Genomic DNA, 16,333 nt, shown 5'->3' on the forward strand with positions numbered 1-16,333 from the left:
ATTTTTTTGTGGTTTTTTTTTTTTTTTTTTTAATCAAGAAGTAATCTAGGACTAGCATTATGTTTGCTAGACCTGGCATTTGCTCGGTACATAAGGTTCAAAGTTTCCTTTCCTTTTTTTATTTATTTTATATTTTGCAATGTTTTTTTTCCATAATATTTAAGTTTTTCGATGTTTAGATATTTTTCTTCGGTGAAGCACAAGTTTCTTTTCGTGGTCCCTGATCAATTTTAAACAGTTGGAACACCGGTGGCACTGTTAACTGCTGTCTGGGCAGCTTCTTTAGCTTGGTGGGCTTGTAGTACAGCTACAGCTTCATCAACCTTAGAACGGAGTGACTCAGGAGACTCGAGCATATGAAGAAGTTCTGAATTATCAATCTCCAACAACATGCCAGTGATTTTACCAGCAAGAGTAGGGTGCATGGCTTGAATAAGAGGAAACAGCCGTTCACCCAACATTTGCTTTTGCTCTTGAGGAGGGGCAGATGCCAACATGGAAGCAGTCAAAGGTTCCTGACCTTGTACATGAACAGCAGGCTGTTGCATTGGAACTTGTGGCTGTGCATTAAGATGTTGCTGAGGATTGCGAACTCCCGCATCATGTTTATACTGTGGAACGGTGCGCACAGCAGGAGTAGCTGCAGCAGCTGCAGCTGCAGGACGTGGACCCATTGTCTGTGTTGATGTGTTAGCAACACGCTGTGTTGACATGACTCGTGGAACCTGTGAAGAAGCTGGTCTCATAGTACTAAATGGTGGTCTAGGAGCAGCTGGGCGGATAGCACCGGGCATATTTTGGAATGGATGAGGTCTGGCACCCTGAGCAGTCCAGCGAGGACTTGGTCTTAGTTGAGCAATTTGGCTAGGAGGATAGTATGCAGCACGGTTCTGAGTCTGTGGGATAGCTGCCATGAAGTAACCTGAAGGAGGTGCTGGCTGGTAGGGGTTGATTACAGGGTTGGGCACAGCTCGTACACTTGCCATTCTCTGCATATACTGGTTAGTGAGGTGAGCCTGGCGCTCTTCTTTGCGCTGAGCTAAAGCTACATACAATGGCTTTGTGGCCACAATTCTACCGTTCATTTCTGTAACTGCTTTAGTGGCTTCTTCTGGGGAGGAGAAACATACAAAACCAAACCCTTTGCTGCGACCACCCTCCATCATAACCTTTGCACTAGTGATTGTACCAAATGGAGAAAACTCTTTCCGGAGACGTTCATCATCAATACCATCATCAAGATTTTTCACATAAAGATTAACACCCTGGTATCTGGTGATCCTATCTTGCTTCATCTGTTCAAATTTGCGCTTAAGTTCCGTCTGCCGTTCCACCTTTTTCTGAGCTCGACCAACATAAATTTGTTTTCCATTGAGCTCCTTTCCATTCATCTCATCCACAGCTTTCCGTGCATCTTCATGCCTTTCAAAGCTTACAAATCCAAATCCTTTGGATTTTCCACTTTCATCAGTCATTACTTTCACACTTAAGGCAGGCCCAAACTTGCCAAAGAGATCCTTAAGGCGCTCATCATCCATGTCTTCTCCAAAATTCTTGATGTAAACATTGGTGAATTCTTTTGCCCTAGCTCCAAGTTCAGCTTCTCGTTCTTTACGAGACTTAAATCGTCCAACAAATACTTTGCGATCATTTAGGAGCATTCCATTCATTTTTTCAATAGCTCGTTCAGCTGCTTCCTGCGTCTCAAAGTGTACAAATCCATAGCCCTTGGAACCATTTTCATCACAAACCACCTTACATGAAAGGATGTTACCAAAAGCAGAAAATGTATCATACAGTGCTTTATTATCAATGGATTTGTCCAGATTTTTAATGAATATGTTGCCTACTCCACTTTTGCGAAGTGATGGATCACGCTGAGACCACATGATGCGTACTGGTTTGCCCTTTATAACATCAAAATTCATGGTGTCCAAAGCACGCTCCGCGTCCGCCCCCTAACATTTTATTATGAAAATTTCCAAATGCCAAAAAGTCAAAATATTTCATAGCACTCACTCTAACCCACCATCTCGATGCCACCGTTGACATCTGACTGTGCTTGTACCTTCTTTAACACCGCTCTCTCCATCTGTCCATCTCTCCTTTATCTGTGAATGCATGCTATTATTTTGTCACATTTCAGAGTAAATTGCAGACATTAATACATTTCTCCAGAGTTATTTTTGCATTTCAAAACCAGTTGTTTGTTTTGTAAATCACTTCCTGAGCTTTTCTGCAGCTGAGAGCACATCCAGATCAACAGAGCTGTGTTGAAATGAAGCAGCCAGTTGTGTGGCCAAAGAGGGAACCCCACTTCTCACAATGCACACAGCCCCAGAAAAATGCTTTTGTCCACTATTTTATGAGCATGTGCCACAGGCCGAGCACTGTGACAGGGCACCGCCACGAGCAAGGCAACCCACTCCTGCCCTTGGGGACTGGTATCCTGGAGTTCCCAACAGGTAGAAATTGCAAGTGGCTAACCACAAGATGTTTAGGGTCACAACTAGTCAAAACAGTGACTGTTAAATCCAGAAATATCCAGAGTCCACCTTCAGAGTCCCTGTGACAGGAACATGATAGAGAAGGGAACAAGGACCATCCACACAGGCCACAGAAAGGTTCTGAATGACCACCATGCACAGCAAAGCCTCCCTATGGCTTCTGCTAACTCAACCAGTGTGGACCAACCCGCCCTCTTCTGGGCACTGGCTGTGCAGCTGATGCACCGAGCCACGCTGCTTGACGTCTGGAGAGATCTGCCCAAAATGCCACTTCCCTGTACTAAGTGCCCTTGGGACAGAAGTATCACTCAGTCCTATAAGGCATGGCATGAGTCTTGGGGCCCAACTTCAGCTATGCGAGAGCATCCTGTTACTACCACGAATCAGCCTGTCTAAACTGTCAGTTCACCTCCAGGTGAGCACTGGCTGTTTCTCCTGGGGAACCTCTTCCCCCTTGGCCTTTGTCTGGCTGACTCCTACTCATCCCTCAACACCCAACTCAAATGGCACTTCCCCCAGACAGCCTTCTTTGACCACCTCTCCCATGGGTTGGGAGCCCTCCTCTGTGCTCTGACAGCCCCTGTTCTCTCTCTTTTGTGCAACATATATGAAACAGATTTCTAACTAAAACACACAGCTAGGGATCCCTAGGTGTTTCTGGTTGCTGAACCAGGGCTGGATTTTGGAGAATAGTCTGCTGATAGAGAGGTGGTCCTCTCCTGGAAGGTGAGGTGAGAGGATGCTCCTGATGATGTTCTGTATTTTGTAATACCCTGACCAATGGGGTATATCTTTGGACGGAGTACTGTGTAGGAAACACAGGCAAAGAGCCTACACGTTTTCTTGTTTTTTTTTTTTTGGAGACAGAGTCTTGCTCTGTCGCCCAGGCTGGAGTGCAGTGGTACAATCTCGGCTCACTGCAACCTCTGCCTCCCGGGTTCAAGTGATTCTCCTCCCTCAGCCTCTCAAGGAGCTGGGATTACAGGTACATGCCACCACGCCCAGCTAACTTTTATATTTTTAGTAGAGATGGGGTTTTGCCCTGTTGGCCAGGCCGGTCTTGAACCGCTGACCTCAAGTGATCCACCCACCTCCACCTCCCAAAGTGCTGGGATTACAGGTGTGAGCCACCACACCTGGTCTAGTATTTTGTATTTTGTAAGTTTTTATTGTGGTAAAATATACATAACAAAATCTTAACCTTTTTTAAGCATACAGTTCAGCAGTGTTAAGTGCATCCACACTGTTGTGGAATCAATCTCCAGAATGCTTTTCATCTTGCAAGAGTGAAGCTCTGTACCCATTAAACACTAACTCCCCACTCCCCTCCCCCTCCAGCCCCTGGCAACCACCATTCTACTTTCTGTATCTATGAATTTGACTACTGTAGGTACCTCATATAAGTGGAATCGTAGGGTATTCGTCCTCTTTGTGATTGGCTTATCCCACTTAGCATAATGTCCTCAGGGTTCATCCATGTTGTAGCATGGGTCAGAGTTTCCTTCCTTTTTTAAGAGCACAGTTTATGTATCCATGCATCCATCAATGAATTACTTGGTGGCTTGCACCTTTTGGTGGTTGTGAATACTGCTGCTATGAAAATGGGTATACAGAGTCAGGTGCAGTGGCTCACACCTGTAATCCCAGCACTTTGGGAGGGTGAGGCGGGTGGATAACCCGAGGTCAGGAGTTCGAGACCAGTCTGGCTAACAAGGTGAAACCCCATTTCTACTAAAAATACAAAAATTAGCCAGGTGTGGTGGGGGGCAAGAGAATGGCTTGAACCTAGGAGGCAGAGGTTGCAGTGAGCTGAGATAGCACCACTCACTCCAGCCAGGGCAACAGAGCGAGACTACATGTCAGAGGAAAAAAAAAAAAAAAGCAAACGGGATTGCTGGACCTGGTGGTAATTCTTTTTCATTCTTTGCACAATCAGCATACTGTTTTTCCAACGCTGCTGTGCCATTTTACATTCCCACCAACAATGCACAAACTTCCCTAATTTCTCCACATCCTTGCCAATACTATTTGTTTTCCTCTTTTTGTTTTTGGTTTTTATGTGTTTGTTTGATAATAACCATCTAAGGGGTGGAGCCTAGAAGCAATTGAACTCAAAAGTCATTGCACCTTTTTACTTGCATGCCTTGATCATCACGGACGGGATATATAGACCCCACCTGTGACCCCGACATCCGATTCCTCTGCCTCCTGCTTCCCTCGCCCACCCAGCTGGCCCCGCCCCACTGCAGCCACGCCTCCCTCCCTTCTCTCCCACCTGCTCCCCATTCTGCAATGACGCCGAAATCCAGACTCCCGCAGACCCAGGCGGTGGCAGAACTCCTGGAGGTCCGTGGAGAAGGAAGCAGCCGGCCAGCCAGGCTCATTTTCAGTGAGGCGGCACCCAAGGTACATTGTTCATCTTTCCCCATCTCACTCCCACTGCCTGAACCTTTCTGGGAGCCTCCTCTTCCCTTTAGTTGTTGCCAGGGTCACCTGCAGGCTGCACAAGTGCAAGGCCTTTCTCAGTCCAAGTCAGAGGAATGTTCTGTGTCCCTAGCCCTCGGGTCTGCCTTATCTCAGTTCACAGGCCCACCCTATGATCCCCTCCTCACTCTGTCTTAGACTCTTCTCACCTTTCCCTTGGCCAGCTCCCAAGCGTAGCAGGGGTGCTTGTTTCAAAAGCTCAGATTGACTCTGGCTCTAGCTCAGTCTCTCTCGCTCTTTTTGTTTTGTTTTGTTTTTTGAGAGGGCGTTTCACTCTGTCACCCAGGCTGGAGTGCAGTGGCATAATCTCAGCTCACTGCAACCTACGCCTAGTGGGTTCAAGCAATTCTCCTGCCTCAGCCTCCTGAGTAGCTGGGATTACAGGGGCCCGCCACCACACACAGCTAATTTTTATATTTTTAGTAGAGACGGGGTTTCCTCATGTTGGCCACGCTGGTCTCAAACTCCTGACTTTAAGTGATCCAGCTAACTTGGTCTCCCAAAGTGCTGGGATTACAGGTGTGAGCCACAGCGCCTGGCCATGCCTCAGAATCCCTGACGGATCTGGAGAGCTAGATCTTTTTTTTTTTTTTTTTTTTTAAGACGGGGGTCTCATTATGTTGCCCAGGCTGGAGTGCAGTGGCACTATCACAGCCCACTGTAGCTTCAACCTCCCAGGCTCAAGCTATCCTCCCACCTCAGCCTCCCCAGTAGCTGGAACTACAGGTACACACCACCATGACCACCTAATTTTCTAATTTATTATTTGTAGAGATGGGGTCTCGCTATGTCTCCCGTGGTGGTCTCCAACTCCTGGGCTCAAGCTATCCTCCTGCCTTGGCCTCCCAAAGTGCTGGGATTACAGGTAGGAGCCACTGCACCTGGCCAAGATGGGGTCTTGCTATGTTGCCCAGGCTGAGATCTAGATCTTAAAAGGCCCCAGGAGATGTTGGTAGTCTATAAGTTTGACCACATTTCTGTGGTTACCAGAGACGCTAGTCAATGATGGAAGGTGGGAAGCGCCCCCCTGGAGAAGATCAGAGATGCTTCCACCTGTTGGGGTCACTTATCCCACAGGAGGAAGCCTGGGCAGCTTTGGGGTCAGAGAATGTGGGTCCTAGAGATGAGCCTGCTTGTCCCTCTCCCGAGAGTGTTTGCTTCTGTCCTGTGGCAAACTGTGGGTGGCTGTGGAAGATGCTGGACAGGTTCTCATGGACTGGACACCCCTTGGGGATGACCCAGCCTGGCTCTTTGGCTGCTGCTGGATTTGCCCACATTTCAGCCACCAGTGAGATCTCTGTCCTGCTTCCCCTGGACTCTTGAGGGTTTTGATTCCAGAGACCAGAGGTCCAGCGTCTACACCCATAGGATCAACAGTAACACAACCAGCATCCTCCAAAGGAGGCGATGCTCAGCTCCACCACCTCATCCCCTACTTCTGATCCATCTTATTCCTTTCCCTGAACTTCCACTGACCGCCCATTATGAGCCTACACTAAGCCATTACAGTGCCATGGAGGGGCAGGGAGACCTACAGATCTGGGGTTAAATCCCTGTCACGTAACCTTGGAGAGTTTTTGTTCCTATATAAACTAGCAAACAGATGGTGTCAGCTGAGCCCTCTGAGATGTGATAAGAGACCGTGGGGAAGCACAGTGTCATTTGAATCCCATCTCTACTCTTTCCTAATCATGCCTAGGCTACCTAGCCTCTCTGAGCCTGTTTTCTCTTCTGTAAAATGGGGATGTATTTATTGTCTATGGCTGCTGTGAGAATCCCCACAAACTTAGTGGCTTAAAACAATACAAATTTATCATCCTACAGTTCTGGAGGTCAGAAGCCCAACATGCGTCTCCCCGGGCTAAAATCAAGGTGTCAGTGGGTGGGGCTGTGGTCCTTCTGGAGGCTCTAGGGGAAAGAATCCATTCTCTTGCCTTTTCCAGCATCTAGAGGCCCTGTTCCATCCTCACAGCATCTTTAAATCTGACACTGACTCTCCTGCCTCCCTCCTTTACCCATAGGACCCTTATGATTACACTGGCCTACCTTGATAACCTGGGGTAATCCTCCACCTTTTTTTTTTTTTTTTTTTTTTTTGAGACAGTGTCTTGCTCTGTCACCCGGCCTAGAGTGTGGTGGTGCAATCACAGCTCACTGTAGGCTCGATCTCCCGGACTCAAGTGATTCTCCTGCCTCAGCCTCCTGAGTAGCTGAGATTACAGGCGTGCACCACCCTGCTTGGCTACTCCTTTATTTTTTTTTTTTGTAAAGATGGAGTCTTTGTATATTGCCCAGGCTGGTCTCAAACTCCTGGGCTCAGGCAATCCATCTGCCTCAGCCTCCCAAAGTGCTGGGATCACAGGTGTGAGCCACCACACCCGGCAATTTCCCCCTATTTTAAGGCAGCTGATTAGCAACCATAATTGCATCTGCATCTTTTATTCCCACTTGCCTGATAACATATTCGCAGGTTCCAGGGATTAGGACTGGGGAGGAAAATAAAGATAGATTGTGTCCCGGTATACACTTAAGGGAGTAAGCCCCCTATACATGCTAGCGAATGCTGTTACTATTTTTGTTGTTAGAATGTGAGTGATTTCTCATAGAAGGGGAGGAAAAGCTTTAGAAACATGATCTCGGAGCCTCAGTTTCCTCATCTGGGAAATGGGAATATCCCACTGGTTGTGCAGGCTGTGGTGCGGTTCCAGGGAGATGCTGCCTGACTGTGTTGAACTCCGTGCAGCACACAGCAGGTGCTTACATGACGGCAGTTTGTGTTTTTCTCCTATTAGTTGCTCGGCCCCAGAAGGAGCCTCATTTCCCTCATGTCTCCTGCATGCTTTCTTCTGGTGTCATCATGGCCGGGTGGCGCTCTGGCTGTGCACACCATGCATTGGTGGCACTCTGGCTGTGACCAGAGCTCTGCCTAGAGCTTGTGACCCGGGCATTTTTGCCTGGACTCGGCACACCTGACTCCCACTTGCCCATGGTCAGGAACAGAAGTCAGACTCAGCTGTGGCTCCCAGCCCTTTCCTGGTGGTGACGCAGTGGCTGGGGCTCCATTCTCCCAGCTGAGCACTCCAGGAGATGGAGGGTACCCCTGTCCCCTAGCTCCTGCAAAGTCCCTGGGGGATGCTCATTGGCTGTGAACACCATGGCCTAGGTCACTTATTCCCCACTTCAGCCAATTTCAGAGGGTGGCTGGGGGCTTCGATGCTTTTGGCCAGCCTGGGTTCACAGGGTCATTTGGGAGCCAAGCCAAGGAGAGGGTGGTACAGGTGCTGGGCAGAGGAAGCCGGGGCTGCTGCAGGCACCCTCTCCCTGCCCCGAGCCTGGCCTCCACCAAGCACTTCCTGACACCACCCACAGCCCATCCTCCCAGACATACTTCCTCACTCATAAAACGTTGCATGTGCACGAATCTGGTCTCCCCTGAGGCTGCAGGCCACTTCCTGGGTGGGCTTAAGAGTTAGACTCCTGCCTGTAATCCTAGCACTTTGGGAGGCTGAGGCGGGCGGATCACAAGGTCAAGAGATCAAGACCATCCTGGCCAACATGGTGAAACCCTGTCTCTACTAAAAATACAAAAAGTAGCTGGGTGTGGTGGCGTTGCCTGTAGTCCCAGCTACTCGGGAGGCTGAGGCAGGAGAATCGCTTGAATCCGGGAGGCCGAGGTTGCAGTGAACCAAAATTGCACCACTGCACTCCAGTCTGGTGACAGAGTGAGACTCTGTCTGAAAAAATAAAAAGAGTTAGACTCTCATTTAATATATAGTTTGCCTGTTACATCTTGGACAGCAAGTCACCTGCTTTATTCCCCTGAGCCTCAGTTTCTTCATCTGTGACATGGGTGTAGTAACAAATCAGACATGCTTACTACGGCTGTTGTGAGGACCAAATGAGCTAATTGACAGCAGTGACTAGTACGGGGCCTGGCATATAGCAGGTGCTGGAAGGGGTGCGTCCGTTTCCATCTTGTCTTTTCTGACATGGGTACACACCTGAGCTGTGCTGCTGAGCTCCAGGACACACTCAGCCAGCCCTACTTCTCCAAGCCTCTGCTTTCTGAGTGGTAAATGGCATTCGTGATCCCTGCCTGAAATGATGCCTGTCAAGCGCCAGTTCTCAGGGACAGTAAATGGAGGCCATGCTCATTGTAACCTTCATGACAAACTCCCCCCAGTTTCTGGTGCGATGGGAACTTGGTATCAGAATGCCTGGGTCTGGTGTGCGGTGGTGTCACCTCTCTGGGCCTCAATTTCCCCATCTGTAAATGGGACCTCACCTGTAAGGGATGAGTGAGTAGTGTCATTATCCTTTATCTCCCTTTGACCTTCTCACAAGCCACAGAGCTGCCGTTCAGCCTTTATTGATAGAAGACAGTTACTCAATTCTACACTGACAGTCTTGATGTTACTCAAACACGGAGTCTTCATGAATAACAATTTCAACACCTTATCGGGGGCCATGTCACACAAAGCAGATGACAGTGCAGGTCGGACGGGTAGCACTGGGATTGTGTCTAAGGGTGGTGGATGCTCGGTGGAAAGTTCCAGAACTAGGAAAAACTTAAAGCTCTCCCTTCAAGGCGGGGCTTAATGCCAAAGCTCCCAGGCAGCTGGCTGAGCTGTTGATGAAACAACATCCTGGCTCTAGGGTTCGGGAACTCCCAGACACAGTCAACATCCATCTGGTGGAAAGAGGGGGATGGTGCGTGAGGCTGCAGCTTCTCCAGTTTTGTCTCAACTTTGCTGGGACAGCATTTTTCACAATTGACTAGCTCACTCACCTGTCTCTCCTTTAACCCAGCTATCTGAGGAACTTGCCACTTGGGGAGTCAGTAATTAGCAAGGAGAGAAAAAGAAACATAAAAACAGCTGTAGGACAAAGGGAGGTGAGGAAGTGCCAATAAATATCACGCATCGAAGTTTTGTCCACCACTCGCCACGTGGTTCGAGCTTTACATGGTTCAGCTGGCTTTCATTCCCTCAGGAGAGTCTCAAATCCCAGTACAAAGCACCCTCCTCCAGTTCCTCCCTCTCCCATTGCATTTTCCCCTTTGAAAGTCCCCCAAGCCCCCAAACAATGGCACCGCCTCTCTTAGGTACATGCAAGAAGAGATGTGAATCATGAACAGGTAGAAAAATATCTGGTCTCTAATATGGAAAAAATAGGATGGTTCACAGTATCAACAGTGCTTGCTGGTTCTAAAAAGTAGCCCCAGGCTGCCAAGGGAATACGAGCCAGTTAGAGATGTCATTCTCTGGCCTGTAGGAGTTAGGATGGCTGGGAGGTAGGGAGGGAGGAGGAGTCTCATTCCAGAGGCCTCGGGCTGGGTTTAAAGAACTGGGGTGGTTGGGCCACAATAAATATAAATAAATTTACACCTGGTCACGGTGCCCGGCATGGCCCAGGAGTCTGCTCTAATAAAATTCTAATAGACTATCGGAAAGGTGGGGCTGAAGGCCAGCTGGACTGGCTCCCATTTCAGAGTTCAGCTTGTCCTATCCAAGAGAGAGAGGCTCAAGGTTCCCTGGCTCCATTTCCTGTTCTGGGCCTGGCCCCTGGAGGCTGCGGCTGAGGTTTGATCCACTCAGCCATTTCCCATGAGGATGAATTCAAGGGCTTTCACCCCAGGGTGTCTCCTCAATGCACAAAGGTGTCCCAAAATGGGGTGCAGGTCATTGAGGTCACCCAGCCAGGATCCAAGATGGAGAAGTGTCACTCAACATGGCCAGGCGTCGCAGCTCAGGCCTTGGAGGAGTGTCAAGGAGTCGGGGGACGCTGGGTTGCTTGTCCGCCCTCCTCCATCCTTCTGACTTGGAAGAGCCCCCAGAAACTGTCCCGGAAGCTCCAGTGGGGGGCACGAGGAAGAGAGGGGCTGCTGAGGGGAACCGCTTCCCTGTCCAGCCAGCAATTTCGCCACAGGTTTAGGAGAGGCTTCGGGGACCATGAGGGACCTGCCTTCTGGGAACACCTTGATCCAGTCAGTTCTCTGCCCAAGCCGGGTGCCGGGGTTCCGGGGCAGGTGAGGCTGACAGCTCAAAGCAGGGCTATGGGCTTGTTCCCCTGTGCACCTAGGTACTGGGAGGAGGAGCTGGTGCCTGAGGCGGCCACACTGTCCGGAGTGGAGTACGCTGTGTAGAGACCCGTCACCTGCAAGTCTGGGAAGGACTGGTCGCTGCCACCTGAGGCAGGGGTCAGGCCTGAGGCCCCCAGGTCACAGCCAAGTGGGGAGTCTCCAAAGGCGCCCAGCGTGTCCAGGCTGAATCCCTCATCCTTCATCTCCTCCCACAGGTTCCCTTTCAAAGACAAAAGCATTAGGGTGAGCTAGCTTCACATCAAACGACCCGAGTTCGAATCCCCCATCTTAGGGAAGAGGCAGAGACCATGTATGGCGTCTAAGGTCATGTGTTGTAGAAAAAGGGCATGGGGCCGGGCATGGTGGCTCACGCCTGTAATCCCAGCACTTTGGGAAGCCGAGGTGGGTGGATCACTTGAGGCCAGGAGTTCAACACCAGCTGGCCAACATGGCGAAATCCCATCTCTACTGAAAATATAAAAATTAGCCTGGCCTGGTAGCACACACCTGTAATCCCAGCTACTTGGGAGGCTGAGGCGCAAGCATCACTTGAACCCAGGAGGTGGAGGTTGCAGTGAGCCGAGATCGTGCCACTGCACTACAGTCTGGGTGACAGCGAGACTCCATCTCAAAAAAAACAAAAAACAATAAAACCATGGAAGGGCCAGAGTTGTAGCCCTGGACCTTCACCTTCCCTCCGAATGTCTTTGGGACACTTCCATCTCAGAACTTCAGAATAAGATGGAGATGATCAGTGAATCCAGCTCCTAAGGCTGTGGCAAGGGTTAAACAAGAGGACTTGGGGAAACATTTAGTTCTCATGATATCATTACGGTCAAAGCCAGGGGGACAAGACAATGCTTCCCTTTCTTCAGCACGTTGAACTACACAACAATCCAGGAAAAGAAAGGGAGGTGCAAATATACCGCTTCACAGCTGCAGCTGACTTGCCATCTGTCCATGTCCCTCGCTAGAGGCAGAACTCGGGACAGAGGCTGTCTCCACCCTTGGCTGAAACATAAGAGCTGCACCGGTGCTAGTGAGTGGATGAAGTGTGAGCCTTCACTGAAACCGGAAATTCCCCTGTTCGTTCATTCCCCATTTATCGGAGATGATCATGAGGCAGGCAGCAGGTCAGAGTGTGACCTGGTGTGGGGGTGGCACATGGGAGTTGAAGCAGTTACTGATGAAAACTTTGGGGCCAGACAGACTGAGGTTTAACTCCAGGCTCTGCCACTTACTAGCCAGGTGACCTTGAGTGAGTGACTTCACTTCTCTCTGCCTCAGTGTCCTCATTGGCAGAACAGAAATGTGGATGGTGGTGACCTCAGGTGATGCCTGTGGAATGCTCTGGCCTGGTATACAGCAAATGCTCATTTCCTGTTGGCTGCCATTGGCTATAACAGGTTGAACATCCCTAATCCAACCAAACATCTGAAATCTGAACTGCTCCAACGAGCATGACCTTTGAGTGTCTTGTCAGGGCTCAAAAATTTTTGAATTTCGGAGCATTTTGGATTTCCGGATCAGGGATGTTCAACTTGTAAAGGTTGTTGCTATGGGAACAAGACTGTGGGGCAAATGTAGGCAGCACAGTCCTCTCCCTCACTCCCTTTGGCCCCCGGGCCTCTCCCCTCCCCTCCCCTCCCCATTCCATTCCCATCACTCCATTCCTCTGGCCTCACCCTGCAGCGCGAAGTCCATGATGCTTGGGTCAAGGGCATCCACCTCAGTGTTCATGTCGGTGCTGATATTGATGAAGTCTACAGGAGCCCTTCCCATGGCGGGGTGGGGGAGCGGGCTGGGGCTGAGGTCCGGCAAGGCATGCAGCGGCGGGGTCTGGGCTGGTGCTGGAGAGTCTGGAGCAAGATGTGCCTGGGGCTGGACCTGGTGGTGCAGGGGGACTGACTGCAGGGACAGGGTCATCAGTGGCTGGGGTGGGAGCTGGGAGACAGCCAGGCAGCCGTGTGCCACGGCCACTGTGGTGGCGTGAGTCAGCACAGGGGCCTCTGGTTCCCCCGGTTTGCCGGGGCGCCGGCAGCTTTCAGGCCGGTCGGAGATCAGCTTGTCCAACTCCTCTGCAGGCAAGTGGGAGAGGTCACTCAGAACCCACCCAGCAGTTACCAGGCCCCAGCCCAGGCCTGGGTTCAAATTCCAGTGTCACCACCTGTGTGACCTTAGCAAGCCTCTTGGACACTCTGAACCTCTGTCTCCTCACCTATGAAATGACATAGGCATCATCTCATCTCACAACTTACATTGCCATCCACTGTAAATGAAGGTGTCTATTAAATACTTCTCCGCATCCTAGCCCATGCTGGGTGTTAATATTTTATTATTTTAAACATCTCTGCCCATCTAGCAAGACATGATACACTCTGCACAGGGTTGTTGTGGAGATGTAACAAAATCACAAATTGTGCAGAATCTTTGAGGAATAAGAGGTGAATCAAAGGCTGGGCTCATGCCTGTAATCCCAGTGCTTTGGGAAGCTGAAGCAGGAGGACAGCTTGAGGTCAGGAGTTCAAGATTCGCCTGAACAACATAGTAAGATACCATCTCTACAAAAAATAAAAAATCTTAGCTGGGCGTGGTGGTGTGTGTCTGTAGTACCAGTTACTTGGGAGGCTGAGGTGGGGGGATCACTTGAGCCCAGGAGGTTGAGGCTGCAGTTAAGACATGATTGCACTACTGTACTCCAGCCTGGGTGACAGAGCAAGACCCTGTCTTTGAAAAAAAAAGTCATCAGATAATAACATTAGCCCCTTTCATCAGGATAGTGCCTTATAGGACAGCCCTGTAACCCTAGGGCTTCATTGAAATCTCCTAACAGCCCTGCAAGGAGGTAAGGCCGTGATTACAAATCCCGTAAGACAGGGATAAAATGTATTTACATGCAAGGGGCCCTGGCCACTCCCTGCTACCAAAGAGACATTAAGAAGTGTTGCTGTGGGTTAAAAATCCTTAATACTCTTGGACATAAACAAGTAAAGACAAATGACTCTCAAATTATTTTTGGTTATTGGTTATGTCTTGTTGAGTGCAACACAGGGTTGAGAGTAGACAGGGTCCCAAGATCTATCTGGGTTGCACCCATTTTAGGAATGAGAACACTTAGAATCTAGAAGGCAGAATAACTTGCCCAAGACTTCACTCTGAATATGTGTCAGTACTGGCCCTGGGTCTCAAGCCAGACCCCAGAGCTTTCGGTGGGCTGGGTGCGATGTGATACCCCCTCAACTGAGGGACCATTGGCTCCTGCTACAGCCCTTCTTCCTGCCTTGAGTTGTTCACCCGCAAGCCACACTCTCAGCCCCGTTCCTACCCAGCACGGTGATACCCAACAGACTCTGGCCATACTCTGAAGGCTGGGGCAGAGTTAGCCTCCACGTCACAGTCCCCATGCATATGTCCCTTGGATGGCCCCACCTCATATCCATTAATTTTTTTTTTTTAAAGCAGATGCAATCCTTTTTCTAATTAGGAACAGGATAGAAGTTTTGGAAAATACAGAAATATGTGAAAAATACAAAAGTTATCAATGGTCTCTCCATTCACAGTAAAGATTTTGTGTACTTCTTCCCAAACACACAAGCATAGTTATTCTCTCTCTCTCATACATACATACATTTTTGGGAGGCAAATCAATGTGGATATATATGTATTTTAAAATGTGATCTTGCTGTGGATATTGATTTATAACCTGCCCCTTTTCACTTAATGAGAACATTTTTTTCTTTTTGGATGGATTTTTGTTCTGTCACCTAGGCTGGAGTACAGTGGCTTGATCTTGGGTCACTGCAACCTCCGCCTCCCGGGTTCAAGTGATTCTCCTGCCTCAGCCTCCCGAGTAGCTGGGATTACAGGCGCCTGCAACCATGCCCGGCTAATTTTTATATTTTTAGTAGAGATGGGGTTTCACCATGTTGGCCAGGATGGTCTTGAACTCCTGACCTTAGGTGATCCACCTGCCTCGGCCTCCCAAAGTGCTGGAGTTATGGGCATGAGGCACCATGCCCGGCCTAACATTTCTTTATATTCCAAAAATATTTAAAAATATTTCTCATCTCTAATACTTGCAAGGTATGTCATTCTATTTATTTAACCAACCCCCTCTTGTGAGATGTCTGGACTGCTTTCTATGTTTCACTCTTAGAAATAATTTTGTGATGGATAACTTTGTTCATAAACCTTTTGCTCAAATCTTTGCTCTTCACAATACACATTGTCAGAAGTAGAATAATTGGACCAATCCATGGGTACCATTTGCAGGTGTTTGATATGTTAGCTTTCCCTCAAAAAGTGTAACAGCTTAAATTCCTATCCATTGTATACGAAACTGTCTATGTTTCCACATCCTAGTCCACACTGAGTGTTATTATTTTAAACATCTCTGCCAATGTGGTAGGACAGCAATGTTTATCCCATGGTTGTGTAGTTTGGCATTTCTGGGCAAGACACTATGGATGACAAGTGAGATCCAACAGCTTTTTTCTGTTTCTGATCAGGCCCCTCAATTACTTCCGCCACTGGATAGGGCTGGGGAGGGAGAGGCCAATTTCATAGGAGGGAGGTTTGCCAGACTCCTGTCTTCCCATCATCGTATCTGAGAAGTGTTACAGACTGGGTAGGGCATAGGCAGAGCTGGGGCTGGGCTGGGAGGAGGGGCGTGTGGTGTGTATGTGTGCGCGTGTGTGTGCATGTGTGTGTGCATGCGTGCATGCATGTGTGTGCACACTGGGGGCTGTCCGGGCCTCTTGGCCATGCTCTGGTGGATGGCGGCCAGGTGCTTCCTCTTCCACTTGTGTGTGTGCATGCATGTGTGTGCATTTGTGTGTGCACTGTGTGTGTGCACGCTTTGGGCTGTCTGGGCCTCACCAGGGTTGGCCATGCTCCGGTGGCCAGGTCCTTCCTCTTCCACATGTGTGTACGTGTGTGCATGTGCGTGTGCATGTGTGTGTGTGCATGTGCGCTTTGGGCTGTCTGGGCCTCACCAGGGTTGGCCATGTTCCGGTGGCCAGGTCCTTCCTCTTCCACATGTGTGTATGTGTGTGCATGTGCGTGGGTGTGTGTGTGTGCATGTGTGTGTGTGTGTACATGCGCTGTGGGCTGTCCGGGCCTCACTGGGGTTGGCCGTGCTCTGGTGGATGGTGGCCAGGTCCTTCCTCTTCTGCATGTGTGTACGTGTGTGCGTGTGCATGTGTGCGCGCGCATGCTGTGGGCTGTCCGGGCCTCACCGGGGTTGGCCGTGCTCTGGTGG

At 49.6% G+C, this 16,333-nt stretch overlaps 2 protein-coding genes and 1 long non-coding RNA gene across 5 annotated transcripts in view; 1 reads left to right on the forward strand and 2 right to left on the reverse strand.

Annotated features, from left to right (window-relative positions):
- Nucleotides 1-164: 164 nt before the first annotated feature.
- On the reverse strand, nt 165-1,951 carry LOC708443 (polyadenylate-binding protein 1). Its single transcript, XM_077954891.1, has 2 exons — nt 1,851-1,951; nt 165-1,754 (listed from the first exon to the last, which is right to left on the reverse strand). Exons 1-2 carry the CDS (start codon nt 1,926-1,928, stop codon nt 231-233), a joined length of 1,602 nt encoding a protein of 533 aa, XP_077811017.1. The 5' UTR covers nt 1,929-1,951; the 3' UTR covers nt 165-230.
- A 2,863-nt stretch (nt 1,952-4,814) lies between these two features.
- Nucleotides 4,815-13,652, forward strand: LOC144333034 (uncharacterized). Its single transcript, XR_013401343.1, has 3 exons — nt 4,815-4,913; nt 5,764-5,856; nt 11,073-13,652. It is a non-coding gene; the product is annotated as an uncharacterized LOC144333034 (long non-coding RNA).
- Nucleotides 9,345-16,333, reverse strand: part of FOXN4 (forkhead box N4) — a 31,689-nt gene continuing 24,700 nt past the window's right edge. Inside the window, exons 9-11 of one of the 3 annotated variants that reach the window (XM_077954895.1) lie at nt 12,759-13,151; nt 9,781-11,293; nt 9,345-9,681 (exon numbers count right to left, since the gene is read on the reverse strand). In XM_077954895.1, coding sequence (XP_077811021.1) covers nt 11,034-11,293; nt 12,759-13,151 — 653 coding nt within the window. In that variant the 3' untranslated portion in view covers nt 9,345-9,681; nt 9,781-11,033. Of the gene's footprint in view, nt 11,294-12,758; nt 13,152-16,333 lie in introns of all 3 variants that reach the window. The other 2 variants (XM_077954897.1, XM_077954896.1) reach the window with 2 other exon arrangements.

Source organism: Macaca mulatta, chromosome 11 (assembly GCF_049350105.2).
Source record: "Macaca mulatta isolate MMU2019108-1 chromosome 11, T2T-MMU8v2.0, whole genome shotgun sequence".
NCBI lineage: Eukaryota > Metazoa > Chordata > Mammalia > Primates > Cercopithecidae > Macaca > Macaca mulatta.